Source organism: Eriocheir sinensis, chromosome 15 (assembly GCF_024679095.1).
Source record: "Eriocheir sinensis breed Jianghai 21 chromosome 15, ASM2467909v1, whole genome shotgun sequence".
Lineage (NCBI taxonomy): Eukaryota > Metazoa > Arthropoda > Malacostraca > Decapoda > Varunidae > Eriocheir > Eriocheir sinensis.
In genome coordinates, this window is record NC_066523.1 from 11330780 (window position 1) to 11346699 (window position 15920).

The 15920-nt window shown below is 40.8% G+C and overlaps 1 protein-coding gene across 2 annotated transcripts; it reads right to left on the reverse strand.

The window, feature by feature from the left end:
* Positions 1–1122: 1122 nt before the first annotated feature.
* On the reverse strand, positions 1123–15267 carry LOC126998899 (MOB-like protein phocein). Of its 2 annotated transcripts, XM_050861100.1 has the most exons (6): positions 15109–15267; positions 10219–10382; positions 9883–10092; positions 9586–9697; positions 5686–5858; positions 1123–5036 (listed from the first exon to the last, which is right to left on the reverse strand). In XM_050861100.1, exons 1-5 carry the CDS (start codon positions 15169–15171, stop codon positions 5733–5735), a joined length of 675 nt encoding a protein of 224 aa, XP_050717057.1. In that variant the 5' UTR covers positions 15172–15267; the 3' UTR covers positions 1123–5036; positions 5686–5732. The 2 variants fall into 2 exon arrangements, with proteins under 2 accessions (XP_050717057.1, XP_050717056.1); XM_050861099.1 differs by having other exon boundaries at positions 1123–5858.
* Positions 15268–15920: the final 653 nt, after the last annotated feature.

The window sequence follows — 15920 nt, forward strand, 5'->3', positions numbered from 1 at the left end:
ATAAACTACACCTATAAAATTGGGCTGAGCAGGCTGCTAACTGGGCCACAAGGATTGATGGACTGTTGGCGGGTCTAATGCTACCACCTTCTTTTTTTCAGTTTACCAGTCACCCAAAAACTACCACATGCCACATGCTGTCCCACCCCACAACCGGACAACCGTCAGCCGGAAGCGAATCAAAATCAGTTAAGCAGTTCCGATGAGCGCATGCAATGCAACAACTATAAACCATAATAAACACGCTACGTGCTAGGCAGGGACCATCAGGCCCCAGGCCCAGAAGCCTTGGAAAGAAGATCAGGCCCCCACCCTAGGAAAGGAAGATGCCTAAAAAAAAAAAAAAAGCTAAAAGAAAGAAAAAAAAAAAAAAACATCAGTGCGGGGGAAACGTGTTAGTGTGCAGGGGTGGTGTGCAGTCAGTAACGAAGGGGTTAATACTTATTGCTTATTCTTTGAGTGACTTGGCACTAAACTTTGCACTGCTAGAACTTACAAGTCTAACACTGAAATGAACATATGGACATGCAAATAAATGACACCCACATTCCACTATTGCTCATACCATACTGAGGTCATGTAGTTAAACATGCTGCACGTTATTATTGCTACAGAAGCAGCGCATATGGAAAACAGACAGGCAAAAAAACTGGGATTGAGGATGAAATTTAGGCCCTTTACCGTATGTTTGTTGCAACTAGCAGTGCTGGAAAGCTACAAAAGTTTGCATTGATTTAATTAAAATAAGATCGACACCAAATGAGCTTCAATCGTGTCTCAACACTCATAATAAGTAGAAGGATAAAAAGAAAAGCATGCAGAAAGCTAGCTCCAAGTAAACAATAAAATGCACCAGCAAGCCAGACAGGTGCAACAGCAGCATTTACCATTTCTTCTTACTCTTGGCCCCTTATCATACCGTCTTCCCAATGTCATTCAAAGAATTTGGATTCCTACTGTTTCTGAACATCCTCCCTCTTTTTAGTATGCATAAACGAGGATCTACTGCACTGTATCCATGTTTGTTTCCGAATCATCAATTTTGAAATATGTTCCCTATTGGCATAAAACCAAGTTTTAACAAAATGGTACTATGTTACAATTTAGATGAATACAATGTCACAGATTTTCACCATTCATATATTTAGTCATTCGAAATAGGGGCATCTCAGGGGCACTCCCCACAAATGGGGCCCAAGTATCAATACATACTGGTCTAAAGGCTGACACAGGTCTAAGACTGACTTTAAATGTCATAAGGTTCATGCTGGATAAATTCAATGCAAGGGAAAATTATTATTATTTTTTTTAATAAATAAGGTAATATATATTAAGGATTTTGTGGATGAGACATATCTTGAGATTCTAAACACAAAAACTTCCTGTAAACATCTATATTGAAGTGTATCACATTCTAAACTTTGCGAGATACAGGTACTGTTCAATTACTTCAAAATTCAACGTAAAACACTTAATCATTTCAAGACATAGAAATATACTTTTTATGTCAATTCTTCAGCTTAAATGGATAGAACTAAAGCTTAGTAATATTAGAGAAACATAATACACAAACACATCCAGCATGTTAGAAAGGTAATTCAGATACAATATAACTTGTATATTAACTGTTTTTCAATAAATATTCTTAAATACAGAACATCTATACAAATTGTGATGCAGATACAGGGCCTTTAATCTTTACTTATAATTGCGGGCCTAAGAGTCTGTCATTCTCATAAGGTCACTATTCAAAACTTTCTGATGTTACTGAATTCAATACTTGACCGAAATTTTAATTCATGGTTGGAAGAGAGGGGAAATGAATGATTCTATAACTATATGAAAAACTTGTGATAAACTGATGAACTAGACTGCTCCACAGCTCCAGCCAATTATACGTTCATGCAAAAAATGACATAACATCAGTATACACAGCCAGTACCAGGTAATTTTTTATAAGGCTATTTTACAAACAAATTTAATTTCCACCCTAATACTGGCTCATCTAAGTAAACTGAGCCTCAAGAAACTAGACAAAAAGACCTACACAAGCCTCAGCTTCAATGGGCTTCAGCCCAGTTTGCAGAGACAGTATCCTGCAAAAGACTAGGAATAATACTTAGAAAATAGGAAAGAATAAGCTATCCATTGATAAAATTTCAGCTTAAAAGTTTACAACAGAGCACAATGAAAGGATTAAGTAAATCAAATGCAGCCAATAAAGTTAAAAATGGAAAGGGAATCCATATATAAATACATGGATAAAAATATAACACATTCCAACTAGGAGAGGCCATAATATTAAAATATTTTGAAAAAACTCTTATCCGAGATGTAGCTGAACTTTTTCTTCGGGAAATTATCATAATGTTAGGGGACTACTCAAGATACGAGCTTATCCTTAACTGGTAAAGAAACACATGGTAGAGTTGCAATGTATTTCTTTTTATGTCAATCATTCATCATTATTTTCTGTGAGATCACATTGTGTGTGTGTGTGTGTGTGTGTGTGTGTGTGTGTGTGTGTGTGTGTGTGTGTGTGTGTGAGTGTGAGTGTGTGTGTGTGTGTGTGTGTGCTCAGAGTTTGGTGTCTAGAGGTTGGTTCTCTAAAAAAAATTGTACAGTTTAGATGTTTTCTTCCTTGAACTACAGTACCTTCCTGAGTTTCACACTTGCTTCATTCCGAAGATATAGTGCTAAACTCGAGGATCGCTAAACTCAGGGTATTGAAAACACTGAAAAAGTGCTTATTTGTTCCAACCCGTGGAGAAGCTGACTTTTTTTTCCCCCTTCACTCCCTTGTTATCTCAAAATACGTACCTTGGAAAAAGGAAGAAAATGGGAAGAGACAACGGGTCGTTTTGAAGCCGCAGTTGAAGGTAGCTGCCTTACAATTGGCTGATAATTCTGAAAACACGCTTGTGATTCTCTGGGAGTCCAATGACATCATCGCCGGCGCTCACCCAATCAGCAGCCTCACTGCCTTAACCCCTTAACGATGACTATGACGCTGGCGTCGCATAATTTTTTCTGACGTGGGCAACAAGCATGACGCCAGCGCAGGAAAACGAGAAGCTCTCTGGAAACTGAACGGCACGTGTAACTATTATATGTCGATCCTAAGTGACTAACTGGCACCTCTTTTGCCCCTTAGACAACTACGTGCTAAAATTAGTCTACAGTTCCTGCCTACGCATCATGGCATCTGCAGAGCGATTATATTCCCTCAGCATATCAGTTTTGGCGGTCTTCCTTTAGTTTCTGCTCGTCGTGTGCATGCTGAGCGTAGTCTTGACACCTCCACTGATTTACCTGATGTTCTAGATGAACTAATATCTTGTTCACAGGAGTGTTCAAAAGAGTGGGTTGTAGGATTTTTGGGGGGAATCATGGAATTCCAGCCAAACGGTCAGTCCAAATCATAATCTGATTTCACAGTTGAGTTATACGGATCATTTTCTCCAACTTTTATTCAATGAGATTCATTCCAGAATGAAAAACTTTAAAAAATTTTTTTTTTGAGTTTCACTGCAACTTTGGCTCTCTATAGACAGTAAATTTCCAGGTCAAAGATTATAAACTATATTTTTCAGACTCCATTGCGATAAAATAAGCAACTTTTCTTCCATAAAAACTTGGAATTTTTGGAAATCATGGAATTCCAGCCAAACAGTCAGTCCAAATCATAATCTAATGAGTCTGGTGTGTGCATGTGTGTGTGTGTGTGTGTGTGTGTGCTTGTTGTTACTCGATCCGTATGTTTATGTGGTCAGAGTCTAGATGGGTGGGTTAGGGACAAACATGCAATGGTGACAATGAGAACTTCTGGCACAGAGGAACCACAGGCACGCCACACCCACAACCACTTCTTCCTTCCATTTAACTGCAGCAACAAGTCCATAGCTTGAGTAATGGCAGCACAAGCTGCGGCAGCCCTTACTATAGCAGACGACACCATATCGATACAGGGCAAGAGCTTTGTTTATGTTGTGGGTGTGGATACAGGCAACCGACCTTGGCCGTGTGTAACACACACCCAGAAAAGTTGGAGTTGCCGGTTGCCCTAGCTGCCGCCAATGCAGTGGGAGGAAAAAGGCCCGGTGTGACACCAGCTTACAGACAACCAACAACACGCTCCCAGTTGGGCGTACGAGCGTTGCCCGTAACCCCAACGGTTGGAGGAAAATGGCCAGTGTGACACTGCATTAAGGCAGTGAAGCCGCTGATTGGGTGAGCACCAGCAATGACGTCATAGGACTCCCGGCGAATTACAAGCGTGTTTTCAGAACTGTCAGCCAAAACAACCCGTTCTCTTCCTTTTTCCAATGTACGTATTTTGAGACTATTTGGATAGGAGTTCCTCACATCCTCACCTCCCACTCTCCTCAACTCTGGCTTCATCATTTAATAAGTCTCTCTCTCTCTCTCTCTCTCTCTCTCTCTCTCTCTCTCTCTCTCTCTCCTGCCGTAGCCCCAATGTTTGGAGAAAACAGCCAGAGTGACACTACCTTTTAAGGCAGCGTGCGTGATGCCGATGGTAAGTAGACATGACCCATACATGTCAAAACAGCACAAAACTCGGGGCGATAATGCGCGAAAGTCGGGATGGTAAGAATTTAGGACTAAGCACAAAATTGAAGGATCACGAAACTCGAGACGGTACTGTATACAGGACCTCCGTTACTCCTCCATTACATATTTGTATTACATGATAACTTGAAAAAAGAATATATTCTTGCTACCATGATGAATCAGAATAGCAATGCAGTTCTTTACTGTTTGCAGATAAATATTTTATAATACTCATTTCTTAGAATATAAATCCAAACTTTCCGTATGCAAAAATTTTAACAATTCTGCAATCTAATACCTGAACACTATAACTAGCATGGTTCATACCTGCAAAAGTTATATTGCACTGCCTCCAGATGATTCACTTCATTACTTCACATATCTGAACTACACAATCCATTATCCTAATCCTGGCCTGGCTTAGGTACCAAGCTCCCAAACGAGATTCAGAAGCTGTAATTATTCTGAAATGAACATTTTTAAGTTTTAAAAATAAACATTACCTCACTACTGAAAATGCCATAGAAAGAAAATATCTTTGAAAGTTAAAAAAATTACATAGTATGTAATTTGTGCATTTTTGTCATGATTTTGTTAGGAATACATAATGCAAGTTCAAATTCTGCAGTGAATAGTTTGATTAATAGCAGTTTAAAACCATAAAATCATCACATAAAAATCATCCTGAAGTAGATGACCAATAGCTTAGAATGCAACAACTAATCCCAACCTTCATTTTTTAAAGTTATAATAATTAGTGAACATCATCGTAGTGTACTTGGAATGTATTTCCTACTTTTATGAAATATACGATTTTAAGATATACCAACTCCATGTGGAAGAAATATATGACATAAAAAAGTTTTTTACCGGAAAAAAATGAGTTAATTTATTTGTTCTAAATAATCATTTATAACCAAAGAAATTTAATAAACTGGTTAGAATTACAAACATGACAGAGCACACAATCAAGTGGTACAAAGAATTCATACAATAATTATATACGTATATTATTTTAATTCAAAACGAATCCAAGACCAAAATCACCTGCTGATCAATGTTTATATTACTGGCTGGTAAAACATGAATAGGTACTAGTCCAGAGATGCTTACCAATTACTAAGTGCTAATAATCCAAGATAATGAGAAACAATTTCCCATTAGGCTTCAGATTCTCCTTGTCCAGCACTTTCATCCTCTAAGATGGGAACAATAAGGTTGTCACGAGACATCAAATTATATTTTGTTACAAACACAGTGAATCTTCGACACAAGGTTGTCTCCGTCTGTGAAAGAGAGAGAAAATCAAATGTACAATCTATCCAATCAATGGTGTCAATATCTAAATGCATAAATATAATTGCCCATGTCAAGCTTTGTAATGCACATATTCCTCGAGTTTAATTAACAACTGTCTGATAGACTGCAAAAAATTCTTAAACTTCTAAATAATTGAGTCATGTATGTTCAACACAACACCAGTCATCACCTGGGTCTTCAAAAATTATGGCATGATGGCAAAATGTAGATAAATATTGCATCAAATTGTACCTCATCAGCAGGATTAGAAGACTGAACCTCCTCATATCTTTTGCACAAGGTCAGCATTATCATTTATTATAACTTCCTGACTTTTTAAAACTTATTTATGGCAACTTGGGGATATTTAGGGGGGAAAATCAGTATTTTAGCTTGCCTCTGAGGTACTTTAACATGCTAGTACATGTGATGTACCATCACAGCAATAAATGAAAAGGATGAGAGAAATTTGTAAATGGCACTTGACTTGAGGGGGGACCCAATTCTGCTGTGCCCAACCATGCCAGAGCAGAAAGTAATGCATGGAGCATTGCTCATTTCCAGCAAAATTTCACTAAAAGAATATCAAAGAAAAGCTTGCCCTGTCAAGAGCCCCGTCACTCGCTAAACTCGAGTACTAAAGTGAAACTGGTCATGCTGGCTCTGGGGATCAGATAATCAAACCCAAATCTTTGAGATGTTTCAGTCTAATTACATCAGGAAAAGTAATGGCATGCAAAATGAATAACCCTTTAATGATAATGATGCCGCTGGCGTCATATAATTCTTTCAGACGTGGGCAACGAGCATGACGCCAGTGCCGGAGAGCGACAAGCTATCTGGAATTCGAAGGGCGCACATAACTATGTCTCTGTCGATGCTAACTGACTAACTGGCACCTCTTTTGTCCCTTACCACGGTAATACCAACCAGTCCGTGCCAAAAGTAGCCTACAGTTCCTGCCTACGCATCATGGCGTCTGCAGAGCAATTATGTTCCCTCAGCTGATCTGTTTCAGCGGTCTTCCTTTAGTTTCTGCTCATTGTGTGCGTGCTGAGCTTAGTCTTGACACCTCCACTTATATACATGATGTTCTAGATGAACCAATATCTTGTTCACAGGAGTGTTCAGAGGAGTGGGAAGCAGAAGTTGGATTTTTTTAGGAATCATGGAATTCCAGCCAAACAGTCTGTCCAAATAATAATCTGATTTCACAGTTGAGTTATACGGATGATTTTCTACAACTTTTATTCAATAAGATTCATTCCAGAATGAAAAAAAATACAAAAATTTATCAAAATTAATTTTTGAGTTTCACCACAACTTTGGCTCTCTGTAGGCAGTAAATTCCTGGGTCAAAGATTATAAACTATACTTTTCAGACTCCATCGTGATAAAATGAGCAACCTTTCTTCAATAAATTTTCCTGTACGTCACATCAGTAAAAAGTTGGAATTTGGGGGGAATCTTGGAATTCCAGCCAAATGCGACAACCTAGAAACGGATTTTACAGAAGGGTGCACCAGAAAATTTTCTATAAAACATCTTTTATGACATTTTCTCAGTTTCAAAGTGTATTTTCTGTTGACTTTTGCATGATGGGGGGGGTTCTCCCAAGGTCTTACATGAAATCACCAAATTCTTCAATGACATGATTCTGATCTCATACTTCTAGAATGCAGAGGCACGTTTACATGAGGAAGCAGGCAATACCTGCTTCAGAAGCTGTATTTTCCATTTTTGTGTGAAACTGGAAGAATGTTCATATGGAGCATCAGTCCTACTGTACTGCTTACTTTGGCTAATGAAAATGGTAAACTATACACACACACACACACACAAAAAAAAAAAAAAAAAAAATTAAAGAACTATTAACCCCTTCAACACGAGGACGTGTACTATACTGCATCCTTGCATGCCCCGTACCCTATCCAAGGACACGCATACTGCGTCCTGGCTCGCTTTAGCCAATATACGAGATATTTTATCTCTATATTTATGCTTACATCTCAAAATTATCAATTAATTTATGTTTCTTTATGTGCACCATTTAATTCTGCATGTTTTTTATATATAATACATAATGATTATGTTGAGTTTATGGCTGAAAATTTGTTATATTCAATAGCGACATTCGAAATTTGGCGTGCGCGCCGATCCCGGATACAACACAGGACACTGTTTTGGCCCAGCCGTAGTGAGTTTCTTTATGTGCACCATTTAATTCTGCATGTTTTCATATATAATACATGATGATTATGTTGAGTTTATTGCTGAAAACTTGTTATATTCGACAGCACCATTTGAAATTTGGCATGCGCGGCGATCCCAGATACAGTGCAGGGCACTGTTTTGGCCTGGCCGTAGTGAAGGGGTTAAACTGATGCTTGACTGAGGTTTCCCCAAAAGCCCCCTTTCCTTACCACCCCTTCTTACCCCTCATGTCATTTACAACTGACCTGCTTTCATACTCTTATGCCAAGCCCATGTTGTGCTTTATCTTCATTGTCATAGAGCAGGTTAAGTTCAAATGGATGACTGATATGTGAAGAAAGAAAGATGCTTACTCTACTACCTATCTACTACCCCCTTTAGTGTCAATCACTTCATGAACCTGTCCTGATGTGACAGTATTTTTCACTTTTTTTCAACATTTCTGTCTGTAGCACCAGTAGGCTTTCTTGGTGGAGCCTGATGATTGGCCCCAGCCTGTTATGACGCAGGTAAGTATTTATAGTGGCGCCCTCTTGATTGGTTCATACTGCCCCACAGAGATCATCTTGATCCTTTCTTTAGAGAGAATCAAGAGTCTGAGTTGAGAGGTGGCCTTCAGGACAGAATGTGGGTCGTCTTAAGCAATTCGGCAGTGACTGAGAAATCCCAGCTTGTGGCAGCAGGCAGGATGCAAACCCACATCTTCCTGGACGCTGCACCTGCACGCTAACCACTTAGCTACCGCCTCCTCTCCCCAACTTGGAGTCATACCCACTTTACTTAGTCCATTTGCTAAGCCTCATGGAAATTTCAAGCTTTAAATGAATGAAGCAAAGTCTGTTATTGGGCTACAGTCAATCCCGTGCCACATGTGTATCCCAACCTGATGATGAGGATGATTAACATTTAAACAAAAACATATGCTGCATGTCAGCTTGCTTCAAGAGCCATCACCAAAATTTCCAGTGACTGTGAGGATTACTGCATAATCAGCAAAAACAAGGTAATGGCGGTGGCTGAGTGGTTAGCGTGCAGGCATGGTGAGCCCAAGGACCTAGCATGACCTAGGTTTGAGTCCCCACCAAAACACACTTATTTTTCAAGTCATCGCCAAGTGGCAGAAGATTACAAACATGCTGACCAGATCTTCCATCAACCTTAACTTCAGTGACTTCGGTCAGTAGGAGCACAGGGGGGGGGCAGCATGGGCCAGGCAAGAGTCATACATCACAGCAGCCACTACAAATAAAATTAGCCTGCGCCACTAACAGGCTGGGGCCATCCATAAGGCCCCTCAAAAAAAGTCTACAGACATTACAGGCAGCACAAAAAAAAAGTGCTCAAGTGTGTCAACAGACCCCACTGATACAGTCAAAAAGGGCTTCCCTTTTCCCCAACAAACTATATTAACTAGACCACAGTATCAGCTATGTTCAATGTCATATAAGTGAAACAAGAACATAAATAGATGACAGAAAATTTCCTTAAACAATGCCATACCTCAAATTCATCAAAGATTTGTCTATGATGAAAATATGCATGTGAGAATATTCTGTAGACTCGACGACACACTGATCCTAACTTGGCTACAGATGACTCCTTAATGCTCACTCTGAAAACCATCACTTATTAATACATGTTCATTTTAATTCATAACATTATTATACATCCTTAATGTTGTGTACTAAACTTCTGTGTAACTTGTATTGACAACTGAAGCCATAAATTTTATCAGCAGAATGCTATTAAAAAGTATATGTTATGTTATCATTTATCATTTCACTCTCAGTAACTTACCTGCTAGGGAAATATTTATTTGAGTTAAGAAGGCAAGCGGCACCATCCAACGTGTGTCGAGTATAATCAATAGCTGGACACTCTTTTGGTGTCTTATGGGCAGCACACAAAAAAATCCACTGTTCTGTTGCTGTCATCTGAGTACATGTTGAAGGCTGGCATTCACCTTGCAATCGAACAGCCAATCCATTGAGCTCCATACAAAATTGCCTGAAATGTAATATCATGTTGAAATTCTAAAAACAATATTTATTACATAAAATATATTTTCTTGCAAACTTTATTCTAACTAACAATTCTATAAACAAAAAACTGAGTCTGTTCTCATATGCTCACCTGAGGTGTTCATATTTCCACACACCCTCATCCTGAGTTTCTGGAGCATTGAGTATAGTGTCAATATTGTTGTGGTCCAGACGAATAGTTTGCTGGATGTACTGCTGAACTACAAGAGTGGAATCCATTTCTTCATATGCTTCATCACACCAGCGGTAAAAGTTCTGGAAGAGCATGTGGTTATACATGTTGTCAGTGCTTTTTTGTGTGTTTTATACAAATTCCATACTGTTACTACTACTACTACTACAACTAATATTACTTTTGCAGTGAAATCATGGCTAAGCATGAGAAAACTCCAGAAGGGGTCATACTGAGCCTTGGACAAGGGGATTTGGGGGCCTGGAGAATGCATTCTCTCGATTTAGTAGAAGATTCAATTTAGCAACTAGTTCTACTGAACTAGTTGCCTAAATTGAGTTTTTACAGCATATGACAATAAAAGAACAGCTGTCTGAATAAGAGATGAGATATTGCTGCATGAATAATACCAATATCAACCCAAATATCATGGTTATATTAAGATTATTATTCACTTGTACAGCATATGTTGCTTCAAAACACTCAAATGTTCTTAACCCTAGATTACTATCATTGTCCGGAATCCCAGCATGGGGGGTTAATTAGCATTGTGGAAGGAAATCTGTTAGACCTACGGTGCTCTACGGCCATGACATCTAAGTTGGTATTCTGCCCTTGGTGCGTGAGGTACGTTTGTGTTTTTCCTGTGCTTTCTTCCTGAACTGTTCCCAATTGTCCGAAATTTTGGACAAGGATGGAGAATATGACACCAAGAAAATATGACATATCTGTGCGGCTAAGGGCTACTGAGGCTGGAGCATTGCGGGGGACGTGTAAACTCCACGTGTGGCACAACTCATCACTATCAGGCAACACAGTGATGGCAGTGGAGCCTTGGTTAGAGAGGCAGGTTTTTTTTATAATTTTCACACATTTCTTTTTATCATAATGTTGTTTTAGTGTAATATGTTAAATTTATAGGTCATAGAATTAGGAATGTCTTCTAGTTTAAGCAAAAATTTTGTAATTGAACTTTGTACCATTCCTATATGTGTTTTTAAGCCCGCGAATTACAACGATAGTAACCATGTTATTCCAGCAACGATAGTAATCAAGGGTTAACCTGTTGACTGCGGATTTCCTACAAGAAGACATCACCAAGCTATAGGAATGAATCAAAAAGTGGTTGCTACAATTCATTGAAGAAAAATGTAGTCATGCACCTTGGGAGGGGATATCCAGCATACCAATACCACATGGAAAACACTCCACTATCCACCACAGAGACGGAAAAAGACATGAGAGTATTATGTTATCAGGCTACTAGTGAAAACCAAATTCGTTCCAATTGCAATGGACAGGTTAAAAACGATGAAATGGAAATAATAACACCAAAAATAGGATGCAGCAATAAAGGAATTATTTAACACAACTGAATCTAACCAAACTAAATCTAACCTGACCTAACCTAAAGGGGCTATTACACTGGGCAAATTTTCCGTGGACCTTCAGTCAAACCACGATTTCCGCTGGCATGGTTCTCATTTCCGTGGTTTTCTGACGTATCCACGATCTACAGTAGCTACGGTAGATTTCACCGAGGAACGAAGGTATTCATAATCATCATCATCAGCAATAACAAGAAAAGAGAAGAGGAAGAAGCTACATCCAACTGTCCCTATACATTCACTCAGCTATGAGTGTTGTTGCCTGGACCAGGGCCTCCGAGGTCACTTTAATGAGAAAATACGGGACATGCCTTCCTCGTCTTCTAGACGTAGTTTTTGCAACACCTGCATCACTTCACTGCCCTCCTCTCTTCTTGCCAGCCATTGCCGCCTCCACATTCTTTTCGGTATTATTCTAGTGTTTGCCCATACTCACCCCTCGCAACCAAAATTGGCTAGGGGGCCATTGAGACTTCGGGGAATGCGGTGGTAAACATGAAATGCGTCGCAAATGCATAGTTTTTGAGTTATGAGGGGTTGAAAAATACCCTAGATGTAGGGAAATTCCTTACAATTACTTAGATGTAGGGAAATTTCATACATTCCGGGTTTTTTTTACAATGTACGGAAACTCCGTATTGTACTTAAGGGCATATTATACTTACGGACGATGTGTTTATATGGCGATGCCATTGCAGTATGAGCAGCGTTGCCAGCGATCCAGTTAGCAATGATACCCTAGGTGAGACCAGGTCCACCACGCGTGGTTATTTATTATTATTATATATATTTTTTTTGGAACACGCACCTTTACCAAATACTATTTCCGATGGTACGCTTAGTTAGCCATTAGCCCACGCATGTGAGACCAGGTCCACCATGCGTGGTTATTTTTTTTTTAGTACACGCACCTTTACTTAATACTATTACCGATGGTACGCTTGGTTAGCGATGGTACGCTTAGTTAGCCATTAGCCCACGCATGTGAAACCAGGTCCACCACGCGTGGTTATTTTTTTTTTTTTAGAACACGCACCTTTACCTAATACTATTACCGATGGTACGCTTGGTTAGCGATGGTACGCTTAGTTAGCCATTAGCCCACGCATGTGAGACCAGGTCCACCACGCGTGGTTATTTTTTTTTGGACACGCACCTTTAAGAGGGGGGGGGTCCAGGGGGGGGCTGCCCTTGGTTAGCAGGTCGTACAGTTCGGTAGGTGTAGTTCACGCAGGTCCCCCAAGATCGTTGGGGGAAGGGGATTAATTCGGCTTCTTTACTTTTAAGTACTTTTTTTTTTTTACTATGATATATGGAGGCGTATTATCGTATTCTGGAGGCACAGAGTCAATATCCACAATCACCTTGTATGCTGGGAATACGAGCCCGTGAAGCAGATTCAAAATCCGGTCAGTAAGGATTCACGTGTTCGAACAGCTCAGGCAAGAGGTTCGAGAGCCTGCACTTCCTGCACAAGCCGCAGTATTGTTAAAGGCGTGGTGTTGGATGGATCCCGGCTAGCCAGTGGTTTTACTTGTGTCAGTGATAAACAATGAAGATACACTGTGTTTGGTGCCACGGACTCTACTTGGAGGACAGAAACCTTGCGATGAGGTGACAACCTACTGGTGAGAGGGCATAAGTGTGGTGGAGGCGGTTTAAGTGAGCACAGATGGCCATCGGTGCCACGCCAGATGGTGAGGTGAGCATCGTTTGGTGGATTCACTACGCTTCTCTCCCAAAACTAGCTTGGGGATCCAGTGAGTGCGTGGTTTTCATATGGGAAACACTAAATTCGTCACAAACGCTTATTTTAGTGGTGGTGGGAGGAAAAATTCCCTAAATTTAGGGAATTACCCTAGATCAAGGGAGTTTTTATTCCCCCCCACCAACTAAAAAAATACGCGAATGCGACGGATTTCGTGTCCCCCACCCGAAACCCCGCATTCCCACCGGGTCCCCGGGCTTGTATGGGGGGGAGGGGGGAGTATGGGCAAACACTAGAATTTTACCTTCTTTTCTTTTTCCGTTGCTTGTATAAATTGAGTGTCACTTTGAGCAGGGGTCCAAACAGCTAGGGACGTCAGGCGTCAGCCATACTTGATGTGAAAATGTGTTGGTCAAGACCACCGTTGCCAGATTGTCGTATTCTGAGCATAGTATTTACCGGTTTCTGACACCTAACTATTGCCAAGAAACATCAGTAATTAACTATTTTAACGATAATTATAAGTGAATCTCCCTATTGGGGTCCACAAGACAGTTTTGGGGTCGAAAGTCGGTATATACAAGAGGCTGAGTAAGACAATGTGGCAACTTTGGTCAAGACCACAGAACGGCGAGAGTGAAGGGTAAGTGTGATTGGAAGACAACGGTACTGTGTCCACGTAGGCAAAAATCGACGATTTATGACTGAAGATCCACGGAAAATTTCCCCAGTGTAATACTCCCTAATTCAACTAAATCTAACCTAACTTTACCCGACCTGTGCTCTGCCGCAAAAATGAAATAAACAGAAATAAATCCAACGATATATAGCCCGACCATATTTTATGACACTAATATCTCACAAATAAGTGATTTTCAACAGCAAAGCAATACGGCAGTGTACTGTATGTGCAGTAAGTACTTCACAGTGAAACGGGTGTAGTTCTGGAATAATACCCTAAAGTAACCTAACCATACAAGACCTGTACCACTCTGAAAAAATATGATATACAGAAATAAATCTCTATATATTCCCCTAGCCCATATTTTATTAAATAAACATATCTCACGAACAAATGACTTGCATTGGAAAGCAACACAGCAGTGGGTTGTACGTGCAAGATTACTTCATATAGCACAAAGGTGTCCTTTGGGACAATTTACGGTTTCACCCAACCAATGATTTTCTCACGTGGTTCATGCTTTTCTGGTGATAAATGAAGTGAATTGCACCATTTAGTAGGGACATGGCACCCAAAGCATATATTTAACACCAAACTGAACGGGGCGCTGGGCAGGACAAGCAGGCAGCCACACTTTTTCTACTATATTTTCTTGTCGTGTTATAAAGAACGGATGGGCCAACCAGCAGGTGAGTAAATACGGATGGCACTCAACCACTCTGTCCCGCCAGGTTGTCTGCAAGGCTGGGAGCGCCGCGCCCCTCCCGCCCACACACCGCCCACCGGTGCCGCGGCCCCAGCACACCGCCAGGCACAATGTTAGGTGACACACAGCGCCGGGTGCTGCGGGCAGCCGTGGGGGCGTGTCGCGTTGACCATTAAATGTCAAATTACCCAAGGGCGCCGCGGAGGGTAAAGTTAGCCGTTGTGTTAGCATTGTATGGATTGCTTAATCATTGTATGAGCCGTGGCGGCACGACCCGTGGGCCCGCTACACACTCCCTGGCAGCCTGGCAGGCCGCAGCACGCACCTCGGCCTTGGTCCCCGGCCTGTTCCGCCGCAGCACCACCGCGGCCTGGTCAGCCATCTTCATCTCCACTCCGCTCCTCAGGCACGACGCGCCCAAACCAAATCATTAAAAATGTAACTTATTTACAATGTACTCGAAACATAAAATATCAAGTATACGAAATACTTCATTCTCTCCGATTACACTAGAATCAGTATTTACTCCGCAATGGAACTATTATATGATAATCCAGGATTCACTCGTTGCAACGGGACACGTTAAACATTGTAGAGGACAGCGGTGATGATTCGCCCACTTTTATAAAAAATATAAAAATCTTTTAGAAAAATAAGTTGAAGTAGCGTAATTTTGTTGATCTCAGTACATTCCTTCATAATTTGGCTCTTTAGTTTGTTAATATCATACCCGTAACTATTTCCAGTTTTCAGTGGTAGGTGATGAAACACGAGTTTTTTAAATTGTCCCCGTGATGATGGTTCGACCAGGGAGGTGGTATGGTACGGAGCCAGACACTCAAGTGCGGCAACCGGAAGTACCTCGGCCGCCATCTTTGGGAGCCCAGTCCAGCCAACTCTGTGCTCTAGCCGGCAACTTCAAAGTGGAGGTAAGTGGTAGGTGGTGATGGTGGTGGTGGTGGTGTTGGTGGTGGTGACGGTGGTGCTATAGTGGTGGTGGTGCTGGTGATGGGTGGAGGAGTTGGTTGAGATTTACATAGATTAACATAGAAAATCAGACCACACAGACCCCATGGTCCAGACTTGGTGGTCTGTCCTTAAACCTAAGTGATTTTACATTAATCAGAAGACTCCAAA